The sequence below is a fragment of the Piliocolobus tephrosceles genome, chromosome 1, assembly GCF_002776525.5.
Source record: "Piliocolobus tephrosceles isolate RC106 chromosome 1, ASM277652v3, whole genome shotgun sequence".
NCBI classification, from domain to species: Eukaryota; Metazoa; Chordata; class Mammalia; order Primates; family Cercopithecidae; genus Piliocolobus; species Piliocolobus tephrosceles.
The window spans coordinates 209,251,771-209,276,205 of NC_045434.1; the positions used below are offsets into that span (position 1 = coordinate 209,251,771).

At 50.5% G+C, this 24,435-nt stretch overlaps 1 protein-coding gene and 1 pseudogene across 3 annotated transcripts in view; both read left to right on the forward strand.

The window, feature by feature from the left end:
- DHRS3 (dehydrogenase/reductase 3) overlaps nt 1-15,697 on the forward strand; it is a 49,610-nt gene extending 33,913 nt beyond the window's left edge. For 2 of the 3 annotated variants that reach the window (XM_023191949.3, XM_023191951.3), the window contains exons 2-6: nt 2,634-2,777; nt 3,894-4,013; nt 4,348-4,586; nt 10,776-10,901; nt 15,182-15,697. In XM_023191949.3, coding sequence (XP_023047717.1) covers nt 2,634-2,777; nt 3,894-4,013; nt 4,348-4,586; nt 10,776-10,901; nt 15,182-15,266 — 714 coding nt within the window. In that variant the 3' untranslated portion in view covers nt 15,267-15,697. The remainder of the gene's footprint in view (nt 1-2,633; nt 2,778-3,893; nt 4,014-4,347; nt 4,587-10,775; nt 10,902-15,181) is intronic. The other variant, XM_023191950.2, reaches the window with a different exon arrangement.
- On the forward strand, nt 13,564-13,665 carry LOC111526344 (annotated as a pseudogene).
- Nucleotides 15,698-24,435: the final 8,738 nt, after the last annotated feature.

Genomic DNA, 24,435 nt, shown 5'->3' on the forward strand with positions numbered 1-24,435 from the left:
GGATGGATGGATGGATGGATGGATGGATGGATGGATGGATGGAGTAGAGTAGATGATGGGAGGGAGGGATGGATGGATGGAGTAGAGTAGATGGATGGATGGATGGATGGATGGAGTAGGGTAGATGAGGGAGGGAGGGAGGGATGGATGTATGGATGGATGGATGGATGGATGGATGGAGTGGGGTAGGTAGATGGTGGGTGGATGGATGGACTGGTGAATGGGAGAGTGGACAGATGGACGGATGAATGGGTGGCTGTATAGACAGGGTGAGAAGGGAGGAAGAAAGGAAACCTGGATGACAGTGGCTGCAAGGCGAGGGGGATGGTCCAGTGGAGTGGAGGAGGCCTACACCAAATTGCCTTCCTGGAGCAAATGCTTGTCTTTTTTCTTTCCCATGAACTGAACCTCCCAGCTTCTCCTGGAGGAACACATTCTGTTTTTAGCTCAACAGACAAGAAAATGTCCCTTGGAGCCTGTTTAATTGTAGTCCATCTGCCTTTGAAGGACTTATATGGTCATGGAGAGGAACTGATGGTACCCACTTGTTAAGCCCTTCCTATATTTCAAGACCTTAATTAAAATAAAGTGGCTAGACTAAGTGGGGTTTTCAAATTGGGTTTTAGAGAACACTTATTTTTTTGTAAAATATTTTGAAAGTTTTTAAAACTCTAATTTAAAAAATCGATTCCATTGGAGACCACTGGCATTTCTGAGAGCCGCCAGCTAGGCCTGTTTTGTGCCCTCTCTGCTTAAGTGACAATTCTGAGATTTCAAGGTGAGCAGCAGATAAATGGTTACCATTGGCAACTCCTTATCCATGTGACTTTTCTCTATACCATGTAACAAAGCAAAATAGAGAAGTCAGTTGGATCTGGGTCTGATGTGATTGGAGCTGCCATCTGTAACCCCCAGTTTGAAACATTTGCCATCCCAAAGCAGCCATTTTGTTCTCATTAGCAGCCTTTAGAGTAAGGAAATATTATGGAAGTCAGGTGTATCATTTATTCCTTTTCTTGATTTCACACATTAGGATTTCCATGTTGGATTTTTTTTAAAGGGGGAATTTCATTGATAGTCTTAAATAAAAAAAAAGAAAAGAAACAAAAATAGAAACCCACCGGACAAATTCCCAAGAACCCTTTCGGCTCCTCCTGTCTCTGCTTCTGTCCTCTGGGTGGTGTTCAGCCCCCTGCCTTCCTCCCTCTGTGCTGGTGAAACTGGTTCTTAGTTAGGGCTCTTGGTCCCCCTGTCATCCGACTCCAGGCCCTTTTACCAACAGAGGCCTCACTGGCCCCAGTGACACATCCTGGGGAGGTGTGTCGTCCTCCGTTAGGTCAACGTTAAGAATTAGCCAGGTAATCCCAGCACTTTGGGAGGCCGAGACGGGCGGATCACGAGGTCAGGAGATTGAGACCATCCTGGCGAACACGGTGAAACCCCGTCTCTACTAAAAAATACAAAAAACTAGCTGGGCGAGGTGGCGGGTGCCTGTAGTCCCAGCTACTTGGGAGGCTGAGGCAGGAGAATGGCGTGAACCCGGGAGGCGGAACTTGCAGTGAGCTGAGATCTGGCCACTGCACTCCAGCCTGGGCGACAGAGCGAGATTCTGTCCCCCCAAAAAAAAAAAAAAAAAAAAAAAAATGAATTAGCCAGGCTTCTCTTCTGAGCCTTTTATGGACTGGCCATTCATAAATTTGCCCAAACCCTCAGTGGCCCTGCCAAGGTCACCTTCTGGCGTAATGAGTCCATGTTTATTACCTGCCGGGTGAGACCATGCTTCCTTCTCAGTGGCAGCCTTGTCACTGCCCTTCCAGAACTTCCTTAGGAGAGGGACTGCAGCTAGATGGGAGGCTCGGCTTAGCTCCTGTGAACCTTGAGGCTGGCATGGTCCTGTCTATACTACCAGCTGGTGTTAATAATCCTGGCCCTAGACCTAATTGGTGAAGCCAGCTGATTCTTAATGGAGAGCATTCTGGAACATTGTGCACAAAGAGCTCTGCTTATTGCCTCTGCATTTGCAGGAAATGAACTGGGCTGGTAGGAGGCGGCCTATTGAAAGAATATACAAGAAAAACTTCCTAAATACACATCAATAGACTAATCAGAAGTGGGCTCAGAAACTTCTGGTTCACTTAAGAGTAGATCATATGCCTTTAAAAAGTTGTATTGTTGGCTGGGGGCAGTGGCTCACACATGTAATTCCTAGCACTTGAGAGGCCAAGGTGGGAGGATTGCTTGAACCCAGGAGTTCAAGGCCAGCCTGGGCAATATAAGAATACCCCTACTCTACAAAATTTTTTAAAAAATATTAGCCAGGTATGGTAGCATGCACCTGTGGTCCCAGCCACTCTGGAGGCTGAAGTGGGAGGATCTCTTGAGCCCAGAAGTTTGAGGCTGCTGTGAGATATGATCGCACTACTGTGCTGTAGCCTGAGAACAAGATCCTGCCTCAGAAAAAGCCAAAAGTTATATTATTAATCTATGTTGTAGTCTTTATCTTTGGGTGGAACCAGGGAGGCCAGTCGTTTCAACACAAATCACTTTAAATACTGAATTTCTGGTGGCAATTGTTGCATCCCTGTGGCTTGCTTAATGACCATTTGTTCTGCGTTGTTATTCTCTTCTTCCAGATTGTTCTCTGGGGCCGGACTGAGAAATGCCTGAAGGAGACGACGGAGGAGATCCGGCAGATGGGCACTGAGTGCCATTACTTCATCTGCGATGTGGGCAACCGGGAGGAGGTGTACCAGACGGCCAAGGCTGTCCGAGAGAAGGTCTGTAGCCTGGGAGGGTCTGTTCCTAACACAGCTGACCACAGGCTAATTCCGGGCAAAGAGAACATTCTTCTGTGGCCTGGAAGAGAGCTCTGCTTATGGCAGAATGGCTTTGTCCAGGGCACCTTTGGGCACTCTCCCATGAAGTTGGCCCTAGTTACATAGACAGGGATTAGGGTTGATTACATAACAGGCGTAATCATCTGTTGTTCCCTTGGAAATGTAGACCGTGTGGATTTCTCTCCAGGACTGTGGCGGGGCAAATGTCCCATTGGCCTCTGGGAAAATCCTTCTCCTGACTCCAGTCATCTGTTTAGACTAAATATATCAGTGAACTCCAAGAGAGGGAAACCCACCCTGAGTGTTAGGCACATGGTAATGTTAACTGTTTTTATGTCACAGTAACCTCGTTTATTATAAATATGCTATGTGCCAGGTACCGTGTGTGCCATAAATTATTTCTCCTCCTCAGAACAGTCCTGGTGTGGCATTAGCCCCATCTCACAAATCAAGACTGGTGCTCAGAGAGGCAGTTCTCTTCCCCAGGCCCTGTGGCTGGTGGTGGTGGGGCCAGGTGGCTGCTGGGCCTCTGTGTATGCAGGATAACTGGAACTGGGCTGGCAGGAAGTAGCCTGCAGGAAGGAATATCTAAGAAAAACTTGTAAATAACACATCAATTGATTGATCATAAATGGACTCAGAAATTACTCGTTCACTTAGGAGTAGGCCATATCCCTTTTAAAAAGTATACTGGGCTGGGTGTGGTGGCTCACACCTGTAATCCCAGCATTTTGGGAAACTGAGGCAGACGGATCACTTGAGGCCAGAAGATCAAGACTAGCCTGGCCAACATGGTGAAATCCCGTCTCTACTAAAAATATGAAAATTAGCCAGGCACGGTGGCAGGAGCCTGTAATCCCGGCTATTTGGGAGGCAGAGGCAGGAGAATCGCTTGAATCCAGGAGGCAGAGTTGACAGTGAGCCGAGATGGCGCCACTGCACTCCAGCCTGGACAACAGAGTGAGACTCCATCTCAAAAACAAACAAACAAAAAGCGTATATTGTTGGCCCTGGGCTGGCTGCCCTCATGGCCCCGTGGCCCTCTCTCGCCTGCAGGTGGGTGACATCACCATCCTGGTGAACAATGCTGCCGTGGTCCACGGGAAGAGCCTAATGGACAGTGACGACGATGCCCTCCTCAAGTCCCAACACATCAACACCCTGGGCCAGTTCTGGGTAAGGGCTGTCCCAGGCCAGAGCCAGCCCCCGGTGTGCAGGGAGCCCCGGCAGGATGGAGGGGAGGGGATGCTTGCCAGGGCTTGGGCTCAGGCCAGCAGGGATGTCCACGAACGAGGTGGCCAGACAAGACGAATGACCAGTCCCAGGACACATCAGACTTTGTGAAATGCGCTCATTGTCCCAGGGCCGGGAGCCCTCACCCTCTCCCTCGCAGGAAAGTTCGGGTACTAGAGCATCGTGTGTGTCCAGGGTGGGCTGTTCTCCCCGAAAGAAAGGCGGAGGGGTTGTCAGAGCTGCGGCTGCTCCACCCTGACACTCCATCCGCCCTCAGACCACCAAGGCCTTCCTGCCGCGTATGCTGGAGCTTCAGAACGGCCACATCGTGTGCCTCAACTCCGTGCTGGCACTGTCTGCCATCCCCGGCGCCATCGACTACTGCACATCCAAAGCGTCAGCCTTCGCCTTCATGGAGAGCCTGACCCTGGGGCTGCTGGACTGTCCGGGAGTCAGCGCCACCACAGTGCTGCCCTTCCACACCAGCACCGAGATGTTCCAGGGCATGAGAGTCAGGTCAGTGAGCAGGGGACCCACCTTGGAACCAGCCTTCTCACCCGCCTCCCCAAGCCATGTTCAGTCAGCCGACTGCAGAAAGAGCTCTGATATAAAAATCAGGCTAGGGCCAGGCGCGGTGGCTCACGCCTGTAATCCCAGCACTTTGGGAGGCCGAGGCGGGCGGATCATGATGTCAGAAGATCGAGGCCATCCTGGCTAACAAGGTGAAACCCCGTCTCTACTAAAAATGCAAAAGATTAGCTGGGCGTGGTGGCGGGCACCTGTAGTCCCAGCTACTTGGGAGGCTGAGGCAGGAGAATGGCATGAACCTGGAAGGTGGAGCTTGCCACTGCACTCCAGACTGGGCAACTGAGCGAGACTCTGTCTCAAAAAAAAAAAAAAAAATCAGGCTAGGCATGGTGGCTCATACCTATAATCCTATTACTTTGGGAAGCCAAGGCAGGCGGATGGCTTAAGCCCAGCAGTTTGAGACCAGCCTGGGAAACATGGAGAAACCCTGTGTCTACAAAAAAGAAAAAATTAGCTGAGCATGGTGGTGCACACCCAGCTATTTGGGAGGCTGAGGTGGGAGGATCAATTGCTTGAGCCCAGGAAGTTGAGGCTGCAAGTGAGCTGTGATTGTGCGACTGCACTCCAGCCTGGGAGACAGAGTGAGACCCTGTCTCAAACCAAAAAGTCACCAAGGAGCCTCTTCCCTCTGCTTGACACTGTCTTACCTGGTTCTCGGTCTGCAAGGCAGTGATGCCACAATGGGGAGGGTCCTGCTGCTTGGTTCAGGGAGCTTGTATGAAACTACCAGAGCTACAGGCATGCAGCGGGATGTGCCCAAAGATCAAAAGAGGGAGATGCACCTCCACAGCCATCGTGCGGGGCGAAGGGAGCTGGGGACAGGGTGCATTCTGCCTGGTTCCACCTGTGGGAAGTTCCCAAACAGGCAAAACTGGGTTAGGGTGATGGAAGTCAGACCCGTGGCTTCCCCTGGAGGGCTGGGGGTATAACCTGGGAGGGAGGCCGAGGGAACTGTCAAGACTTTCAGAAATGTTCTCTCTTCTTGATCTCAGCCGTCATTAAATACATGAAAGTTAATTAAACTGTCTGCTTAAGATTTATACCTTTTGTTGTATGCAAATTATAGCTCAATTTATTTGTTTGTTTATTTATTTATTTGTTTATTTTTTGAGACAGAGTCTTGGTCTGTCCCCCAGGCTGGAGTGGAGTGCAGTGGCGCGATCTTGGCTCACTGCAACCTGCACCTCCTGGGTTCAAGTGATTCTCCTGCTTCAGCCTCCCGAGTAGCTAGGATTACAGGCGTACGCTCGCACCCAGCTAATTGTTGTATTTTTAATAGAGACGGGTTTCACTGTGTTGGCCAGGCTGGTCTCAAACTCCCGACCTCAGGTGATCCGTCCGCCTCGGCCTCCCAAAGTGCTGGGATGACAGGCGTGAGCCACCATGCCTGGTCATAGCTCAATTTAAAATAAGCAGTAGGGAGGTCCCACCACTCCTCCTCCAGACCAGTTAAGTCAAGGGGAACGGGGGCCACTGGTCTAGAGCTCATGCCACCTGGGGTGGTGACTCCCTCATACCTGTGATGCACTCTGTGACATTGGGTTCCATTAGTTACTGCTCTGGCTGATCTGTAAGATGGGGTGATGTGAATGTCTCCGTCATAAGTTCTGCGGTGAGGACAAAATGGAATCTGGCAGGGAACAGCGTATGTGGTACATTTTAAGTACCCAATAAACAGCGCTTTAATGATGTGCAGTCATGTAGGGGCATGAGGTCATCGATGAATGAAAACCGGGAATTACTCAAATACTATTCTCCCTGGTTTTTTGCAATCCGACGTACAGTGCTTCACCTTCTGAATTATACACTTCTGCTGCTTCCAAAAATGAGGATGACATCGAAGGGTCATGATGAGAATTCAATGAGACCATTTAGTGTAGTGCATGCCACGTGGGAGTCACTCATTCCGCCTTAGTTACTATTAATAGGGACAGTGCGGTGTTGGTTGTCGAGAATCAAAAGTACTGGGCTTGGTGGCTCATGACTGTAATCCCAGCACTTTGGGAGGCTGAGGCAGGAGGATTGCTTGAGCCCAGGGAATTAGAAATAATACATGTAACACATCTAGTGCAAAGCCCAGATACTAGATGCTCAATAAGGAGCTGCTGCTTTTATTATTTTTACTAACAATAAACATCTTCATAAATGCATGTTATTAATTTTCCTAGCAGACCACCTGGTTTGCATGCAAATTGTCATCAATTCTGAGTTTTGAGGAGTCTAGACTAATGGCTACTAATGTTTCCTGTTGGCTTTTTCCCCCCCATGGGTTTTGGTTTGGTTTCTTTTCATCTGAGTATACAGAAGGTGCTCAATAAATATGTAGTGCATCAGTGGCAGTCTGCAGTGTGTTTTTTTTTTTGCCTTTTTTCTTTTGAGATGGAGTCTTGCTCTGTTGCCCAGGCTGGAGTGCAGTGGCGTGATCTCGGCTCACTGCAAGCTCCGCCTCCCAGGTTCACGCCATTCTCCTGCCTCAGCCTCCCAAGTAGCTGGGACTACAGGCGCCCGCCACCACGCCCGGCTAATTTTTTGTATTTTTAGTAGAGACTGTTTCACTGTGTTAGCCAGGATAGTCGCGATCTCCTGACCTCGTGATTCGTCCGCCTTGGCCTCCCAAAGTGCTGGGATTACAGGCATGAGCCACCACACCCAGCCAGCAGTCTGCAGTTCTAACTGGGTGTCCTGAGCACAGGAGCAAGCAGGACATTGCAGACATCAAGTTTGTGTGTCTATTTCACCTTCTAGCATAGTTTCCTTTCTATCACTTTAAGAAGGAAATTCAAGGTTTTCCTACCACATTTTTTCAGGGTGTGAACCCAAACTGCTTGGGGTCAAATCCCAGCTCTGTGTGACCTTGGCCAAGTTACTTGACTTTTCTCTGCTTCAGTTTCCTAACCTCTAAAAAGAGATTCATAATAATAGTATCCCCAGCCGGGCATGGTGGCTCACGCCTGGAATCCCAGCACTTTGGGAGGCCAAGGCGGGCAGGTCACCTGAGGTCAGGAGTTCAAGACCAGCCTGGCCAACATGGTGAAACCCTGTCTCTACTAAAAATACAAAAATTAGCCAGGCATGGTGGTGGGTGCCTGTAATCCCAGCTACTCAGGAGGCTGAGGCAGGAGAATCGCTTGAACCTTCGAGGTGGAGGTTGCAGTGAGCTGAGATTGCGCCATTGCACTCCAGCCTGGGTGACAGAGCAAGACTCCATCTCAAAAATGAATAACAATAACAATAATAATAATAGTATCCCCTTTTCATGGGTTAGATGAGCTCCCGTGTGTGAATCATCTGGCCGTGCCTGGCAAGTAGCGAGCACTAGGTGAATCTTAGCGATCTATGGTTTTGCAGGGAAGCCCCCAAGGGCTCGGCCAGAAGAGTAGTACAAGGAAGATGGGTACCTAACCAACTCCCATTTCCTAAAAGAATAACAAATGGATGAAAGCATTGGTTTCCTCCTACAACCATGCTTAGCAGCTTCCCAGGGTTAAATGGGTTAAATGTGAAGACATGTTTAGGACAAAATGGATGATTTTCCCAGCAAGACTGGCCATGTCAGTGGATGTTGCTGTTTATAAATTGCTATTTATTGAGCCTCTTTTTTTCTTTTCTTTTTTTTTCTTTTTTTTTTTTTTTTTTTTTTTTTGAGATGAAGTCTTGCTGTGTCTCCCAGACTGGAGTGCAGTGGTGTGATCTTGGCTCACTGCAACCTCCGCCTCCCAGGTTCAAGCAATTCTTGTGTCTCAGCCTCTCGAATAGCTGGGATTACAGGCACCTGCCTCCATGCCTGGCTAATTTTTGTATTTTTAGTAGAGACAGTGTTTCGCCATGTTGCCCAGGCTGGTCTCTGACTCCTGGTCTCAAGTGATCCACCTGCCTCGTCCTCCCAAAGTGCTGGGATTACATGCATGAACCACCGCGCCTGGCCAATTGAGCCTCTTTGATGTTCCAGCCATAGAACCATCTGAAGCCACTAAACACTTTACAACTACTGCTGCATTTGGCCCTCACAGCAACCCTGCAAGAGAGCTTTTATTCCCATTTTACAGAAGAGGGAACTGAGGCTCAGAGAAGCAGAGTTACCTGCTCAAGTCCACACAGCTTGGAACTGGCTAGCTGAGCATGCCTCTTCCACAAATTTGCACTTCTTCCATGGGAGTTAAGAGCTGTGCCAGTTCCCCGTGTCCCCATTCCACCCACCGTGGAGAGGAAGGAAAAAATCCTGTGCACAGATGTGCTTCAGACCTCCTCTGTTGGCTTCCCTGGCAGGGGTCTTACCAAGAAGGATTCCCCTCAAGCCCATGGACTTTGTTCTGTCCATCCTGCCTTCCCTTTCCCAAGAGACAGGACAGGCCACAGGTGGAAGCCAGAGAATCCAGACTGCCCACGACACCTGTAGGACTCCAGTATCAGTGAGCTGCCTCAACACGTTCATCTCTGCAGAACCGCAGAGACTGGCCCCTCTTAACCACAGGACTGTGGGCCTCAGAATCACCATCATGGCCAAGCGTGGTAGCTGGGTTCACACCAGTAATCCCAGTGCTCTGGGAGGCTGAGGCAGGGGAATTACTTCAGCCCAGGAGTTGCCAGCCTGGGCAACATGGCAAAACCCCATCTCTACACAAAAATATAAAAATTATCTGGGCATGGTGTATGTACCTGTAGTCCCAGCTACTTGGGTGGCTGACACAGGAGGATCACTTGAGCCCAGGGAGGTCGAGGCTGCAGTGAGCTGTGATCGCGTCACTGCACTCCAGCCTGGGCACCAAAGTGAGACCCTGGACTCAAAAATAAAAAATAAAAAAAGAATCACCATCATGTTGACAAAGGAATTACAGGGCAGGGGGTAAGAGCCATGTGCCCTCTGAGGCCAAGCCCCTGCTGGGAGTCCAAGGACTGCCTGTTGCTCAGGAATGACATCAAACCCAGGTGATTCATCACCCTTAATCTTCCTGGTGCCAGAGCGGATCACAAGCTCTTTGTGGGATTGGGGTCAGACCCAGCAACATGAGCCCTGCACCTAAAGATCCAGCAGGGGCAGGAAGAGCAGTGAGCAAGGGTGATAGAGCATTGGCGTGGTTTGAATCCTTAACGCCCTACTGACTCAATAGAGCCTCAGTTTCCTTATCTGTAAATCGGGAGAATAATTTGTGCTTGAGTCTGGCAGTTAGGCAACATCATCATTGTTTGGGTCTAGGGTCAGATGCTTCTAAATAGTCATGAGAGGCCCCTGATGTTTGCTATGCAATCATTCATTCATTCATTTTGAGATCCCATGGAAAGCACCGTGCAAATGTTTAAATCAATGAATGAGTTAGTGAACCAGCAAGCTGAGCCAAAGCCATTGCTAGCCGAGCCCCTGCCTCCAGACAGAATGAGCAGGACACATTTGGGAAGCAGCAAGTTGTCAGCGTGTTCAGTCCTTCAAGTATTTACTGAGCTCCTGCTATGTATCAGATGCTGTGCTAGGTGCTGGGGTTGCAGGGGAATAGGACCGACCAGGCCTCCACCCTCATGGAACTCAATAGTCTGATGGGGGAGACAGGCCACCAACAAGGAAACACCCCAACCAGCAAGGCCTTCCTAGGTGGGGTGAATGCAGTCAAGGAAATTAGCAGGGGACGAGATCAGAGGTTGCTTTGGGTGGACTGACCTGAGATGTCTCCCAAAGGAGGAGCTGGGAGGAGAGAGCCAGGCCGTCGAGAGAGCTGGCAAAAAGCCCTGATCCGAGAGTGTGATGTGACAAGAACAGAGATGGACCTGTCCTGAAGGAGCAGAGTGTAGGAAAAAGGACTGAGAAGGACAGCCAGGGCCCGGATTGTGCAGGCCATGGAGAGGCCAAGCCCTAGGGCACTGGGAGCCCTTGGAGGGCTTGGGAGAATGAGTCCCCAGTGGGTGGGCTAGAAGTCCTTGACTCAAGAAGAGACCCCTGTGCACCTGGAGGAGTGAGGCAATGTGGCACCTGGATGAGTGTGGGGTAGAGGGAGTACTCCAAGCAGGCCTCGAGTCTCCCAGACAGGAAAGGCCAAAGGGTGATCCAGACATGTCAGCCTCATAGAGGCTTCCAGCTAAGCACATGCCTCTCCAGGAGAAACCCACTGTGTCTCTTCCTGTGTTCAGGTTTCCCAACCTCTTTCCCCCACTGAAGCCGGAGACAGTGGCCCGGAGGACAGTGGAAGCTGTGCAGCTCAACCAGGCCCTCCTCCTCCTCCCATGGACGATGCATGCCCTCGTTATCTTAAAAAGGTATGGGGCTGGGAGAGAACGCTCTGGGTCAGTACGCATGTGATCGATTAGTCATGTCTGCTGTGGGCATGAGCATGAGGAGTGGTGGCACATTTGCCGTTGATGTGCTGTACTTACCATGGGGCAGCAGTTCTCAAACTTGTTAGTCACAGGGCCCCTTAGAGTTTTAAAAAGTATGGAGGAACCCAAAGAGCTTTTGTTAATGTGAGTTGTAGCTATCACTATTTACTATATTAGAAATTAAAAGCCAGGGCTGGGCGCAGTGGCTCACGCACTTTGGGAGGCCAAGGCAGGTGGATCATGAGGTCAGGAGATAGAAACCATACTGGCTAAAATGGTGAAACCCCATCTCTACTAAAAATACAAAAAGAAATTAACTGGGTGTGGTGGCGGGCGCCTGTAGTCCCAGCTACTCGGAAGTCTCAGGCAGGAGAATGGTGTGAACCCGGGAGGCGGAGGTTGCAGTGAGCCGAGATCGCGCCACTGCACTCCAGCCTGCGTGCCACTGCACTCCAGCCTGGGCGACAGAGCTAGACTCCATCTCAAAAAAAAAAAATGATACTAAAAGCCAGAAAAATGTTATAAGATGTATACATTTGTTTACAATATTTATTCATTTATAAATAGCCATAACAAACCCATTACATTAATATAAATATATTTTTATGACAACTAGTTATGTATTCTAAAACAAAATAAATGTAGTCAGGAGTGGCATTGTTTTACATCTTTGCAAATCTCTTTGTTTGGCTTAATTGAAGACAATTGGATTCTAATATGTGCATCTGATTTCAATTTGTTGTGCTATCTTGTGTCACATAGCCTCTGGAAAATTCTACCATTCACTAAGAGAATTAAAGTGAAAAGACAAATAACATCTTAGTATTATTATAGAAACAAATTGGCCAGGCATGGTGGCTCACGCCTGTAATCCCAGCACTTTGGGAGGCCGAGGCGGGCAGATCACCTGAGGTTGGGAGTTTGAGACCAGCCTGACCAACATGAAGAAACCCTGTCTGTACTAAAAATACAAAAAAATTAGCTGGGGGTGGTGGTGTGTGTCTGTAATCTCAGCTACTTGGGAGGCTGAGGCAGGAAAATCACTTGAACCCAGGAGGCGGAGGTTGCAGTGAGCCGAGATCGCGCCACTGCACTCCAGCCTGGGCAACAAGAATGAAACTCCGTCTCAAAGAAAAAAAGCAATTTGACCTCACAGACCCCTGAAGAGATCTCGGGTACCCCTAAGTGTTCCTGGACCTCACTTTGAGAATCACTGTTCTAGAGCCTATTGGACATAGCCCCTGCCCTCAGGAAGTTTACTGCTAGCGGGAACACAGGGATCTTGATGCCAAGGGCTCAGAATTCACAGAAGCGTCTTAGTGCCAGTCAGGTGGGATGTAGCAGGGCAGAGCACTTTGGGGAGGTAGGCTTTATAAAGGAGAGACTCCTCCAGAATTTGCCTGGCAGCCTAGTCCTATTCCCCTAGAACTTTCCAGACTTTGTACAGCAAACCCTTCCCATCCCAGTCCCACACTCAGTTTTCTTGGGCCTCTTAGTACAGCAGGAGATCCTTGTCCCTGGAGCCACAGGTGACCATGAGCTCTTGGCTCCCCTGGGGCTCTGGCCCCCACATAACTGAACCCCTCTGACCTGGAAGGCCTTTTCAGGAAGGGAAGCCCCCAAGTGCCAGGCTGGCCCCTGCTCTCATGCGACATGCACTCTCAGGAAAGCCAATTTCTGCCCTGGCTGCCAGGACGTGGCGAGCCAGGCTCCAACACTCAGGCTGCTCCAACACACTCAGGCACAGAAACCTCGAAACCGAGGGGCAAGCCCGATCAGCCCTGTCTTCCCCAAACTCAAAGCTCTTTCAGAGGCACAGGGAAGGGGGCACCCAGGGGCATCCAGTCCACGCGTCGGCCTCCCTCAGTCCATCCTGACCTTGGGTCTGAGATGCTCCTCGGCCGTCTCTAGGAGCCCCTAGTTGATCAGGGGCTCAGGTCCTCACTGAGGCCGGGCTGCCACCCTCCACCTCAGGGGAGCTTCTTAGAAGCCTTCCAGAGCTTTCTAGAGAAAAGTTGGTCTAGAAAACCTCAGCCTTCTCCACAGTAAGCCCTCAGCCTTATTTTCCAACCTTCCCCACAACTACTTTTCAACAGGAAGGAGGAGCCACCCGCCTCCCCATTTTCTGAACTGCATCCCTCCTCACCTTCCCCAAGAGAAAGCAAGGCTCAACTCTAATGCCACCACCCCCAGGAAGCCTTCCAGATTGCTCCAGCTAGAAGTGAACCTTTTTCATCTTGTACTTAGAGTGGGCCAGGACCCTTCGGTTTGAGTCACCAGACAGCCTGAGGGCCCTCTCTGTGCCGGGCCCATGCAAGGGGGATCAGAGATAAAATGCCTGCCATGAAGGCCCCCCACAGGCTTGACAAGTAAATGGGCAAGGACTACACCAGGGCTTGCTGGGGAAGCGCCGGGGCTCCCGGTTGCATGAGGAGAAGCCTGAGGGTGAGCCCAGGACGCTTCCCCGGAGGATGTGACACCCAAATCGAACCTGATTCCTCAGATCCACACAATCATCTTTGTGGAATCCAGGGCAGTTGGGATTGGTGAATCTCTGAGCTGCCTGTGGGCACCAGGATGCTAAGGGCTTGGTTTTGAAAGTGTGTGTGTATGAAGGGAGAGAAGGTCAGCACTCCCCTTGACAAGGAACACACACAGGTTAAGCCATTGTCACCTACTTAGTGGCATCTAACCACCATTTGTTTTTAATGGGTACAAAAAATAGACCGAATAAGAACAAGTCTTTGATAGCACAACAGGGTGACTATAGTTAATAGTAATTTACTTGTACATTTAAAAATAACTAAGAGGGCCGGGCGCAGTGGCTCATGCCTAAAATCCCAGCACTTTGGGAGGCCGAGGTGGGCGAATCACCTGAGGTCAGGAGTTCAAAACCAGCCTGGCCAACATGACAAAACCTGTCTCTACTAAAAATACAGAAATTAGGCGGGCATGGTGGCGCATGCCTGTAATTCCAGCTACTCAGGAGGCTGAGGCAGGAAAATCACTTGAACCCAGGAGGCAGTGGTTGCAGTGAGCCCAGATCGTGCCACTGCACTCCAGCCTGGGCGAGAGAGTGAGACTGTCTCAAAAATAAATAAATAAATAAACAAACAAACATAAAAATAACTAAAAGTATAGTCGGATTGTTTGTAACACAACAGATAAATGCTTGAGGTGATGGATACCCCATTTACGTTGATGTAATTATATACATTTGCGTGTCTGTGTCAAAGCATTTCATGTACCCCATAAATATTTATACCTACTATGTACCCACAAAAATGAAAAATAAAAAATGAACTCTGTTTCAGAATCTAGGAAAAAGATAAAAAATTTAAATTAAAAAAAATTGCTCTTACCACCCACTCTCTGCCTTTTTAAAACATTATTTTAAAAAGAATTTGTGTGTGTGTGTGTGTGACAGAGTTTTACTCTTGTCACCCAGGCTGGAGTGCAATGGCACGATCTCGGCTCACTGCAACCTCCGCCTCCCATGTCAAGCAATTCTCCTGCCTCAGTCTCCCGAGTAGCTGGGATTACAGGTGCCTGCCGCCATGCCCAGCTTTTTGTATTTTTAGTAGAGATGGGGTTTTGCCATGTTGGCCAGGCTGTTCTCGAACTCCTGAGGTGATTCACCCACCTTGGCCTCCCAAAATACTGGGATTACAGGCGTGAGCTACCACGCCCGGCCTGAAAAGAGTTTTTGAGACAGGGTCTGGCTCTGCCACCCAGGCTGGAATGCAGCAGTACAATCTCAGTTCACTTCAACCTCCACCTCTTGGGTTCAAGCCATCCTCCCACCTCAGCCTACCCAGTAGCTAGGACTATAGGCACATGCCACCATAGCCAGCTCATTTTTATATATTTTTGTAGAGACAGGATTTCACCATGTTGCCCAGGCTGGTCTTGAATTCCTGGGCTCAAGCGATCTGCCCACCTCGGCCTCCCAAAGTGCTTGGATTACAGGCATGAGCCACCGTGCCCAGCCTCCCGCTGCCTTTTAAACAGCTGCTTATCCGCTTACTTGAAAGCTCTTCCCCTGGGGAGGGTGGAGGTTTGGGGAGAAACTGGTGTGTGGCTTGGAGGGGTGGGGAGTACTTTTAGGAACCAGCCCTCTGCTGCCCCATCTCACATGGCCACCAGTGACCGAGCCCCTGGATCCTGCCCCACTGACCATCGCTGACCATCGCTATTTTCTTTCCTTCCTCCCACTCCAGCATACTCCCACAGGCTGCACTTGAGGAGATCCACAAATTCTCAGGAACCTACACCTGTATGAACACTTTCAAAGGGCGGACATAGAGACAGGATGAAGACACGCTTGAGGAGTCACAGAGTTCGGGGGCCGCAGCACCTGGGCACACACCCAAGCGCCTGTCCATTGACCCGCTTCTGCTGGGTGAGCAGGACAGCTCCTGTCCCCAGCGAAGAATCTGGCTGCCCCTGGGCCAGTCCCAGGACCTTTGCACAGGACTGATGGGTGTAACTGACCCCCACGGGGAGGCAGGAAACCAGCGAGCAGCCACCTTGACACTTTTGTACATTTCCAGTTCTGTAGAGTTTATTGTTCAATTGCTTCTCAAATCTCACCAGCCTCAGCAGTGTGCATAGACCATTTCCAGGAGGGTCTGTCCCCAGATGCTCTGCCTCCCGTTCCAAAACCCACTCATCCTCAGCTTGCGCAAACTGGTTGAATGGCAAGAATGAGAAATAAAGAGAGATGGCTTTTGTGATGTTCCTTTGTTCAAATCTTTGGTGGGCAGTTGGGAGGGAGCCAGTCCCAACCACAAAACTCCATCCTTTGAGAGATAATTGGTCTGTTCAAGGTCCCCAGCTGCCAAGGGTGGAGAGAAGGTGGCCGAAATCAGGAGAGGGAGTGTAGCCCAGGCCTACGGGCAGAGAGGTGCCCAGTTCCTTGCCTGCTCCGCCAGGCCCCTCCCAGCAGCCATGGATTGAGGCTGCTTTTTCTCCCTGGTGTGACCTATATGAACCAGTCTGCAGAGAGCTGGCCACAGCTAGAGATGCCCTCTGTCCTGCCATGGCACCCAGGCCATCAACTCAGGAGGGCAAAACCGGTCTTTATGGAGCACCCACTGTCTACCTAGAGTGCGTGTGGTGCAGATAGGGGAATGTTGCTGAGAAGACCACCAGTACAAGAAGCCAATAATCTGCTTAGGAAAGGGTCATAGGTCACCGGAAACGCAGTGACAACTCCTCACCATCAGGGCAGTGCTGAGAGGTGCTACAGACCGAGTCCCGTTTGATCACAGGGGCAGGGGGAGGTCTGGAGTGGCAGAAGAGATTGGCACAGGTTCCATCAATGGGGGCAAAGTCACGGCCAAAATGACCTAGTAGAGATGCCCCCTGCTTCCCCCGGAGTGCACGCTTCCTGCTGCCACAAGCTTAGTAAACCTCACCTTGGACAGTGGGGAAGAGAGTGGGCCATGTCGTTTCATATCAACTAGCCTCTATTCATACAGCTCTTGCAGGTGGATGCCAGGGTGGCAGGAGAGGAACAGGCGAGGTCCCCGGGAGGTGAAGGAGGTCACAGCCCTCTGACTCAACCCAGGAGCTTTCCCAAGAGTCACATAAAGTCTTAACCCACATGTAAACCTCAGGCTGAACCCTCCCAACTTAGAGAATATTAGACACAGCTCAGGTGATCATCAATCTGGTCTATGTGCAGAAATGCCAAGTCATAATTATAGCCATGCTTTTTTTCTTTTTTCTTTTTTTCGACATGGGATTTCGCTCTGTCTCCCAGGCTGGAGTGTGGAGAGGAGTGGCACAATCATGCCTCACTGCAGCCTCAACCTCCCGGGCTCAAACAATCCTCTACCTCAGCCTCCAGAGTAGCTGGGACTGCAGGTGCACGCCACCACGCCCAACTGTTTTCTTTTTCTTTTTCGTAGAGACAGGGGTCTTGCTCTGTTGTCCAGGCTGGTCTTGAACTCCTAGGCTCAAGCAATCCTCCTCCCTCAGCCTCCCAAAGTGCTGGAATTACTGGTGTGAGCTACCACGCCTGGCCTGTAGCCACTCTTGATTGAGTACCTAGAATGGAGGCTAGTCCCCAGGCATAACGTTTTACCTGTTCATTATCTATGCCACTTGGCAGCAGCTGAAGACCAAAAAAACACAACTCCAAGACTGCTCTGGAGACTTCCAACAGCCTTGATGTGGAGCAGCCAGAATGTGACGCCCCAGTTTCAGTGGCTTCCAACAATGAAAGTTTCTGCCTTATTATTGCTACTTGTCCTTCAAGAATAGCTACAGGTGTGCTCTGTGTCATCTTCACTCTGAAACTCAAGCTGACCAGGGGGCCTCAGGGAGGATGTCTTGTGGCACAGGGTAGACATACCTGGTGAACTGTGCACTGGCTCTTGAGTTTTCTGGCTGGAAACAACACTGTCACTTGTGCTCACCTTTCATTGGCCGGAGCAGGTCACGTGGTGGAGCCTGCTATTAACATAGCAGGAAATACAATCCTGCGTGGAGGCGCAGTCCCTAGTTCTGAACCAGGCTGCCACACCAGAGAAAAAGACGTCATGAGCAATAATTAAAATATAGGTTGAGGACAGAGGGAAGCAGATGGATGGCTTCCAACTGCAAGCCCAAGGTCATAGTGACTTTTGGGAGGACACAGAAGGTGCTAAGGAGAGCCCTAACGAGGCAACTGTCAGTGTCTACCTCACGCTACACTTGTTTAGGATCTCACTCTGTTGCCCAGGCTGGAGTTTAGTGGTGCGATCATGGCCACTGCAGCCTCCACCTCCCAGGCTCAAGCAGTTCTCCCATCTCAGCCTCCTTAGTAGCTGAGACTACAGGCATGCGCCACCACGCCTGGCTCACTTATTCACTTTTTGTAAAGATAGGGTCTCGCTATGTTGCCCAGGCTAGTCTGGAATTCCTGGCTCAAGCAATCCTTCTGCCTTGGCTTCCCAAAGGAAAGCTGGGAGTACAGGTATGAGCCACTGCACCCGGCCCACACTAACCTTTTGAAAAGTGGTATTACGAAGCCTATTCCATAAGTGAGAAGACACTCAGCAGGGGAAACCCTTGCTCAGGTTAGTAGGCTCGTGAGCACTGGAGCCAGATTTTTTTTTTTTTTTTTTTTTAGAGAGAGACAGGGTGTTTCTCTGTTGTCCAGACTAGAGTGCAGTGGCACAATCATAGCTCACTGCAACCTGGAACTCCTGGCCTCAAGGGATCTAGAACCAGCTCTGCCTGACCCCCTAGTCCCCTTGCTGACTACAGTACCATGCGACAGCAAATGACGAGACCCCAAGCCAGGACCTATCTCCTTTTTGGTCCTTGAGGACATGTTACCAAACTATGGGGGGGTTGCTAAAGAGGTCCTCCTGGAATGTCCACACCCACCTATCGCCCCACCTGTAATGTGTCTAGACACAAGTAAGCCCACAGGGCAGATGCCTCTCACTGGCTCTCCCAGGAAACAGATTGGGGATACGCACGTCTCAGTGGGCAGGGATAAACGAGGAGGATGAAGTAGGGGTCTTGTCTTAGTCCTGATTTTTCTGACCATCCTTGAGCTGCAGACCCTCATGGTGTGGCCCCAGCCCAGCCTTTTGGAGAGGATTTGACTCCTGAAGTTTCCATGAAATTGCATTTAGCCTGCAGGCCAGGAGTGTAGCAAGGATCCCTGAAGTCTGATTGGACTCTGGGAGGGCTGACCCCGCCAGCCCTCCCCAGTTGCACTGAGAACCAATTACTGTGTTAGCAGAGTGGGACCCTGGCTTCCCAGAGCCCCAGGGACTTCTGACAGCAGGGCAGGGCCTGGTCCCACCCCCACCCCCTCCCTCTCAGCCAGGAGCTTTCAGTCTTTTTCTGGATCTTTTCCCAGAGGAACCAAAAGAAAAAGCATTGGGCAGAATCCCAGGAGACCCCATTCTGGTCCCTCTCCCAGATGGTTTGGCACTCAGACAGCCTCGAGAGCGAGAGTGCAGCGCTAATTCTGTCCTTAGCTTGGCCATGCAAAGAAGAGTGACAAGTGCCAAACCCCCAAGGGGCAGGATGGGGCAGGCCAACCCTGGGAAGAAGACTTGGGTCCTGGGAAATAACCTCGTTGCCATGCTTAGGGTTCCTCCCCATCCCCAAGGAAAACCAGATTGGAGGTAGGGATCCAGCCCAGTGAGGCACCAGACCCAAGCCCCATGCTGGCACCATTCCAGGGGCCTGGGCTATCTGGCCTGGTGAATGGTCAGGAATTGAGTCTGTGGCCACTTCCCTGCTCACAGGGGACAGAATGCTTTGACAAATGGACTTTCTTCTTGTTGAGCCAAACTGATGTCCGGGAGGGATCGGGGTGACAGAAAGCTCCTGGGCTCATCACACGGAGAGCCCTGCCTGACGAGACAGATAGCCCTTGCCCCTAGGGACGTCCCAGTTCAGTGGGGATCGAAAAAGGAGCCATGTCACAAATACAGGAACCCCACTGCCCCAGTCCTGATCAGCACAGAGGGAAGAAGATGGTTGTGGGTTGTGGACAAGGGGGTCATCTATGGTGAGAAGCAACCCCCACCCACCACAGCACATCTGAGACTTCTGACCCTGAGGGGTCTTCTTTGATATTCAGGAGAGGCCTTTCAGGGGAAGCAAGTCTGTGATAAGAACCCAGAGGTCTATGCCTATGAAGAGGGCTTCTATATATGGGCACCCCTCACTTGAGGAAAAGCCAGGAGGTGACAAATGTCCCTTGTATTAGTTCATGCTCACATTGCTATAAAGAACTAGCCAAGACTGGGTAATTTATAAAGAGAAGAGGTTTAATTGGCTCACGGTTCCACAGACTGTACAGGAAGCATGGCTGGGGAGGCCTCAGGAAACTTACCTTCGGGAATCATGGCAGAGGCAAAGGTGAAGTAATCACATCTTCACATGGCCAGCAGGAGAGAGACAGAAGGGGAGAGTGCCGTATGCTTTTAAGCAACCAGAGCTCATGAGAACTTACCCACTATCACAAGAATAGGGAGGGAGAAATCCACCCTCATGATTCAATCACCTCCCACCAGGTCCCTCCCCCAACATAGGGGATTACAATTCAACATGAGATTTGGGTGGGGACACGGAGCCAAAACATATAATTGCATCCCTGGCCCCTCCCAAATCTTATGTCTTTCTCATATTTCAAAACCAATTATGCCTTTCCAACAGTCCCCCAAAGTCTTAACTCATTCTCACATTAACTCAAAAGTCCAAATCCAAAGTCTCATCTGAGACAAGGCAAGTCCCTTCTGCCTATGAGCCTGTAAATCAAAAATAAGTTAGTTACTTCCATGATACAATGGAGGTACAGGCATTAGGTAAATTCTCCCATTCCAAAGGGGATAAATGGGCCAAAATCAAGGGGCTACAGACCCCATGCAAGTCCAAAACCCAGTTGGGCAGTCATTAAATCTTAAAGGTCCAAAATAATCTCCTTTGACTCCATGTATCACATCCAGGCCACAATGACACAAGGAACAGGCTCCCAAGGCTAGGCCTTGGGCAGCTCCACCCCTGGTGGCTCTGCAGAGTACAGGCCCAACAGCTGCTTTCACAGGCTGGTGTTGAGTGCCTATGGCTTTTCCAGGCACACAGTGAAAGCTGTTGGTGGATCTAACATTTTGGGGTCAGGAGGACAGTGGCCCTCTTCTCACAGCTCCACTAGGCAGTGCCCTAGTGGGGACTCTGTGTAGGGGATACAACCCCACATTTCCCCTCTGCACTACTATAGTAGAGGTTCTCCATGAGGGCTTCACCCCTCCAGCAGACTTCTCTCTGGACATCTAGGTGCTCCATACATTCTCTGAAATCTAAGTGGAGGCTCCCAAGCCTCAACTCTTGCCCTCTGCACACCCATAAGGCCAATACCATGTGAAAGCTGCCAAGGCTTGGGGTTTGCACCCACTGAAGCAATGGCCCAAGCTGTACGTTGGCCCCTTTTAGCCACAGCTAGAGCTGGAGCAGCTGGATGCAGGGCATCATGTCCCAAGGCACCAGGGCTCTGGGATTGGCCCACAAAACCATTTTTCTCTCCTAGGCCTCCAGGCCTATGATGGAAGAGCTGTGCAAAGGTCTCTGACATGCCCTGGAGTCATTTTCCCCATTATCTTGACTATTAACATTCAGTTCCTCTTTACTTAAGCAAATTTCTACAGCCTTGAATCTACCCCCCACACACATACCAAAAAAATGGGTTTTTCTTTTCTACCACATGATCAGGCTGCAAATTTTCCTAACTTTTATGCTCTGCTTCCCTCTTAAATACAAGTTGCAATTTCAGATCATCTCTTTGTGAACACATATGAGCATATGCAGTTAGAAGCAGCTAGGTCACATCTTGAATGCTTTGCTGCTTGGAAACTTCTGCTAGATACCTTAAATTATCTCTCTCAAGCTCAAAGTTCCACAGATCCCTAGAGCAGGGACACAATGCTGCCAGTCTCTTTGCTAAAGCACAACAAGAGTGACCTTTCCAATTCCCAGTAAGTTCCTGCTCTCCATCTGAGACCACCTCAGGTTAGAGTTTACTGTCCATATCACTACCAGCATTTTGGTTGCAATCATTCAACAAATATCTAGGAAGTTCCAAACTTTCCCTCATCTTCCTGTCTTCTTCTGAGCCCACCAAACTATTCCAACCTCTGCTTGTTACTCAGTTCCAAAGTCGCTTCCACATTTTCAGGTATCTTTATAACAATGGCCCACTTGTCTGGTATCAATTTTAGTGCCATTCTCACACTGCTGTAAAGAACTACCTGAGACTAGATAATTTATAAAGAAAAGAGATTTAATTGACTCACAGTTCCACAGGCTGTACAAGAGGCATGGTGGGGGAGGCCTCAGGAAATGTACAATCAGGGTGGAAGGGTGAAAGGGAAGCAAGCACATATTCACATGGCAGCAGGAGAGAGAGTAAAGAGGGAAGGGGTACTTTTTGTTTTTTTGAGACAGAGTCTCACTCTGTCACCCAGGCTTGAGTGCAATGGTACAATCTTGGCTCTCACTGCAACCTCCGCCTCTCAGGTTCAAGCAATCCTCCTGCCTCAGCCTCCCAAGTAGCTGGGACTACAGGCATGTCATCACTCCTGGCTAATGTTTGCATTTTTCATACAGAGGGGGTTTCACTATATTGGCCAGGCTGGTCTCAAACTCCTGATCTTGTGATCCGCTTACCTCGGCCTCCCAAAGTGTTGAGATTACAGGTGTCAGCCACCGTGCCTGGCCAAGGCTACACACTTTTAAACAACCAGTCTCGTGAAAACTCACACATTATCATGAGAACAGCAAAGGGGAAATCTATCCCCATGATTCAAACACCTCTCACCAGGTCCCATCCCCAAACCTGGGGATTACAATTCAACATGAGATTTGGGTGGGGACACAGAGCCAAGCCATATCATCCCTCAACCCAAAAGGAAGGCTTGGGGACATCCCTGGCATACTGAGCTCCCTGACAGTGGGGCTGTCACACTGTGATGTGACTTACAGATACTTGTTACCACACAGCTCTCATAAACGAGGGCTGCCCACTGTGAAACAGAGCTGGCTCAGCCTGGGCCAGGGGGCCACTGCCTCTGAGCTGTACAGGGTGCAGTCTCCACCCCCACCTCTCACAACCCCCTGAGGCACTCAGCTCACAGCAGCCCTGGTGTTCAGGCCCCTTCCAGGGTGCCCCAGTTCTCCCAGACCCACCATGAGGCCAGGGGACTCCCCAAGAGGTGGGAGGCCCTGATATTTGGAGGGAGGAAATTCAAACTCTGGAGTTCCACTGGCCTGGATTCAAATCCTGGCTCTGCCAACTTTTAGTGTGACATCAACTTAAGAAGGCTCTGTGAACTTCCGAGGGCATGGTGTGATGCTGGTGGCTCCCACGGCTCCCAGCCAGGACCCAGTTGTCCCCCAGGACACATGGGGTCACTGCCTTGGTTTGGCCTGTGACAGCAGCATCCTGCAAAGCCTGGTTAGTTCCCTTGTGATTGGGGTGGGATGAAGCTGTGCTCGGAACACACCAATATGGGCTGGGTACAGTGGCTCATGACTGTAATCCCAGCACTTTGGGAGGCTGAGGTGGGTGGATCATGAGGTCAGGAGATCAAGACCATCCTGGCTGGCCAGGCACTGTGGCTCACGCCTATAATCCCAGCACTCACGCCTGTAATCCTAGCACTTTGGGAAGCTGAGGCAGGCGAATCATGAGGTCAGGAGATCAAGACCATCCTGGTTAAAAAGGTGAAACCCCATCTCTACTAAAAATACAAAAAATTTAGCTGGGCATGGTGGCACGTGCCTGTAGTCCCAGTTGCTCGGGAGGCTAAGGCAGGAGAATCACTTGAACCCGGGAGGCAGAGGTTGCAGTGAGCCGAGATCACACCACTGCACTCCAGCCTGTGCGACAGAGTGAGACTCCGTCTCAAAAAAAAAAAAAAAAAAAAAACCACCAGCCTGGCCAACGTGGTGAATCCCCGTCTCTACTAAAATTACAAAAATTAGGTAGGTGAGGCCGGGGACAGTAGCTCAAGCCTGTAATCCCAGCACTTTGGGAGGCTGAGGTGGGTGGATCACAAGGTCAGGAGATCGAGACCATCCTGGCTAACACCATGAGACCCCATCTCTACTAAAAATACAAAAAATTAGCTGGGCTTGGTGGCGGGAACCTGTAGTCCCAGCTACTTGGGAGGCTGAGGCAGGAGAATGGTGTGAACCCGGGAGGCAGAGCTTACAGTGAGCCGAGATCGCGTCACTGCACTCCAGCCTGGGCAACATGGTAAGACACTGTCTCAAAGGAAAAAAAAGAAAACTCCAATATGGTGGTGAGTGAGCAGCAGGGGAGGCCCCTGAGGAGGGCAGAGCAAAGCGGCCCTGCGGGATGGGAAGTCTACACGGGAACGGGCTACGGTCCTCCAGCATATAGCAGGTGGGCAGGATATTTGCAGGATATTTCTCTGCATCTCCCACCGTCGCTGGCTCTGGGCAGCCCCTTGGTACCGAAATCTTTATGGCTCAGGAAGAGAATAAAAGAAGTTCTGCAGAAGGCACTGCTGGGAGTGGTAGGATCGTCACTGCCCTGCCTTGCTGGGAGCTGCTCTGGCACACAGGTCCCCTTGGGAGGCGGCAGGCCTCAGAGGCAGGACTCTCAAAGAGGCTTCATCACAGACTTGCTGGCTAGGAAGACTAGTTCAGGGAGGCCTGTGCTGACCCAGGAGGCTGGCCAGACAGTGCCTGGCTGTGTGATCCCAGGGGGTCATTGACTTCTCTAGGTTGAACTACTAGGAGCCCCTTAGAACCCCGTCCCCTGCCCATCTTTCCCCCTGGGGATTTGGAGGACTCTCATGAGAGGAATAATGAAAAAGCACTTTGCAAATAGATCTGCCCTGGCCAGATGCAGTGGCTCACACCTGTAATCCCAGCACTTTGGGAGGCCAAGACGGGCGGATCACCTGAGGTCAGGAGTTCGAGACCAGCCTGGCCA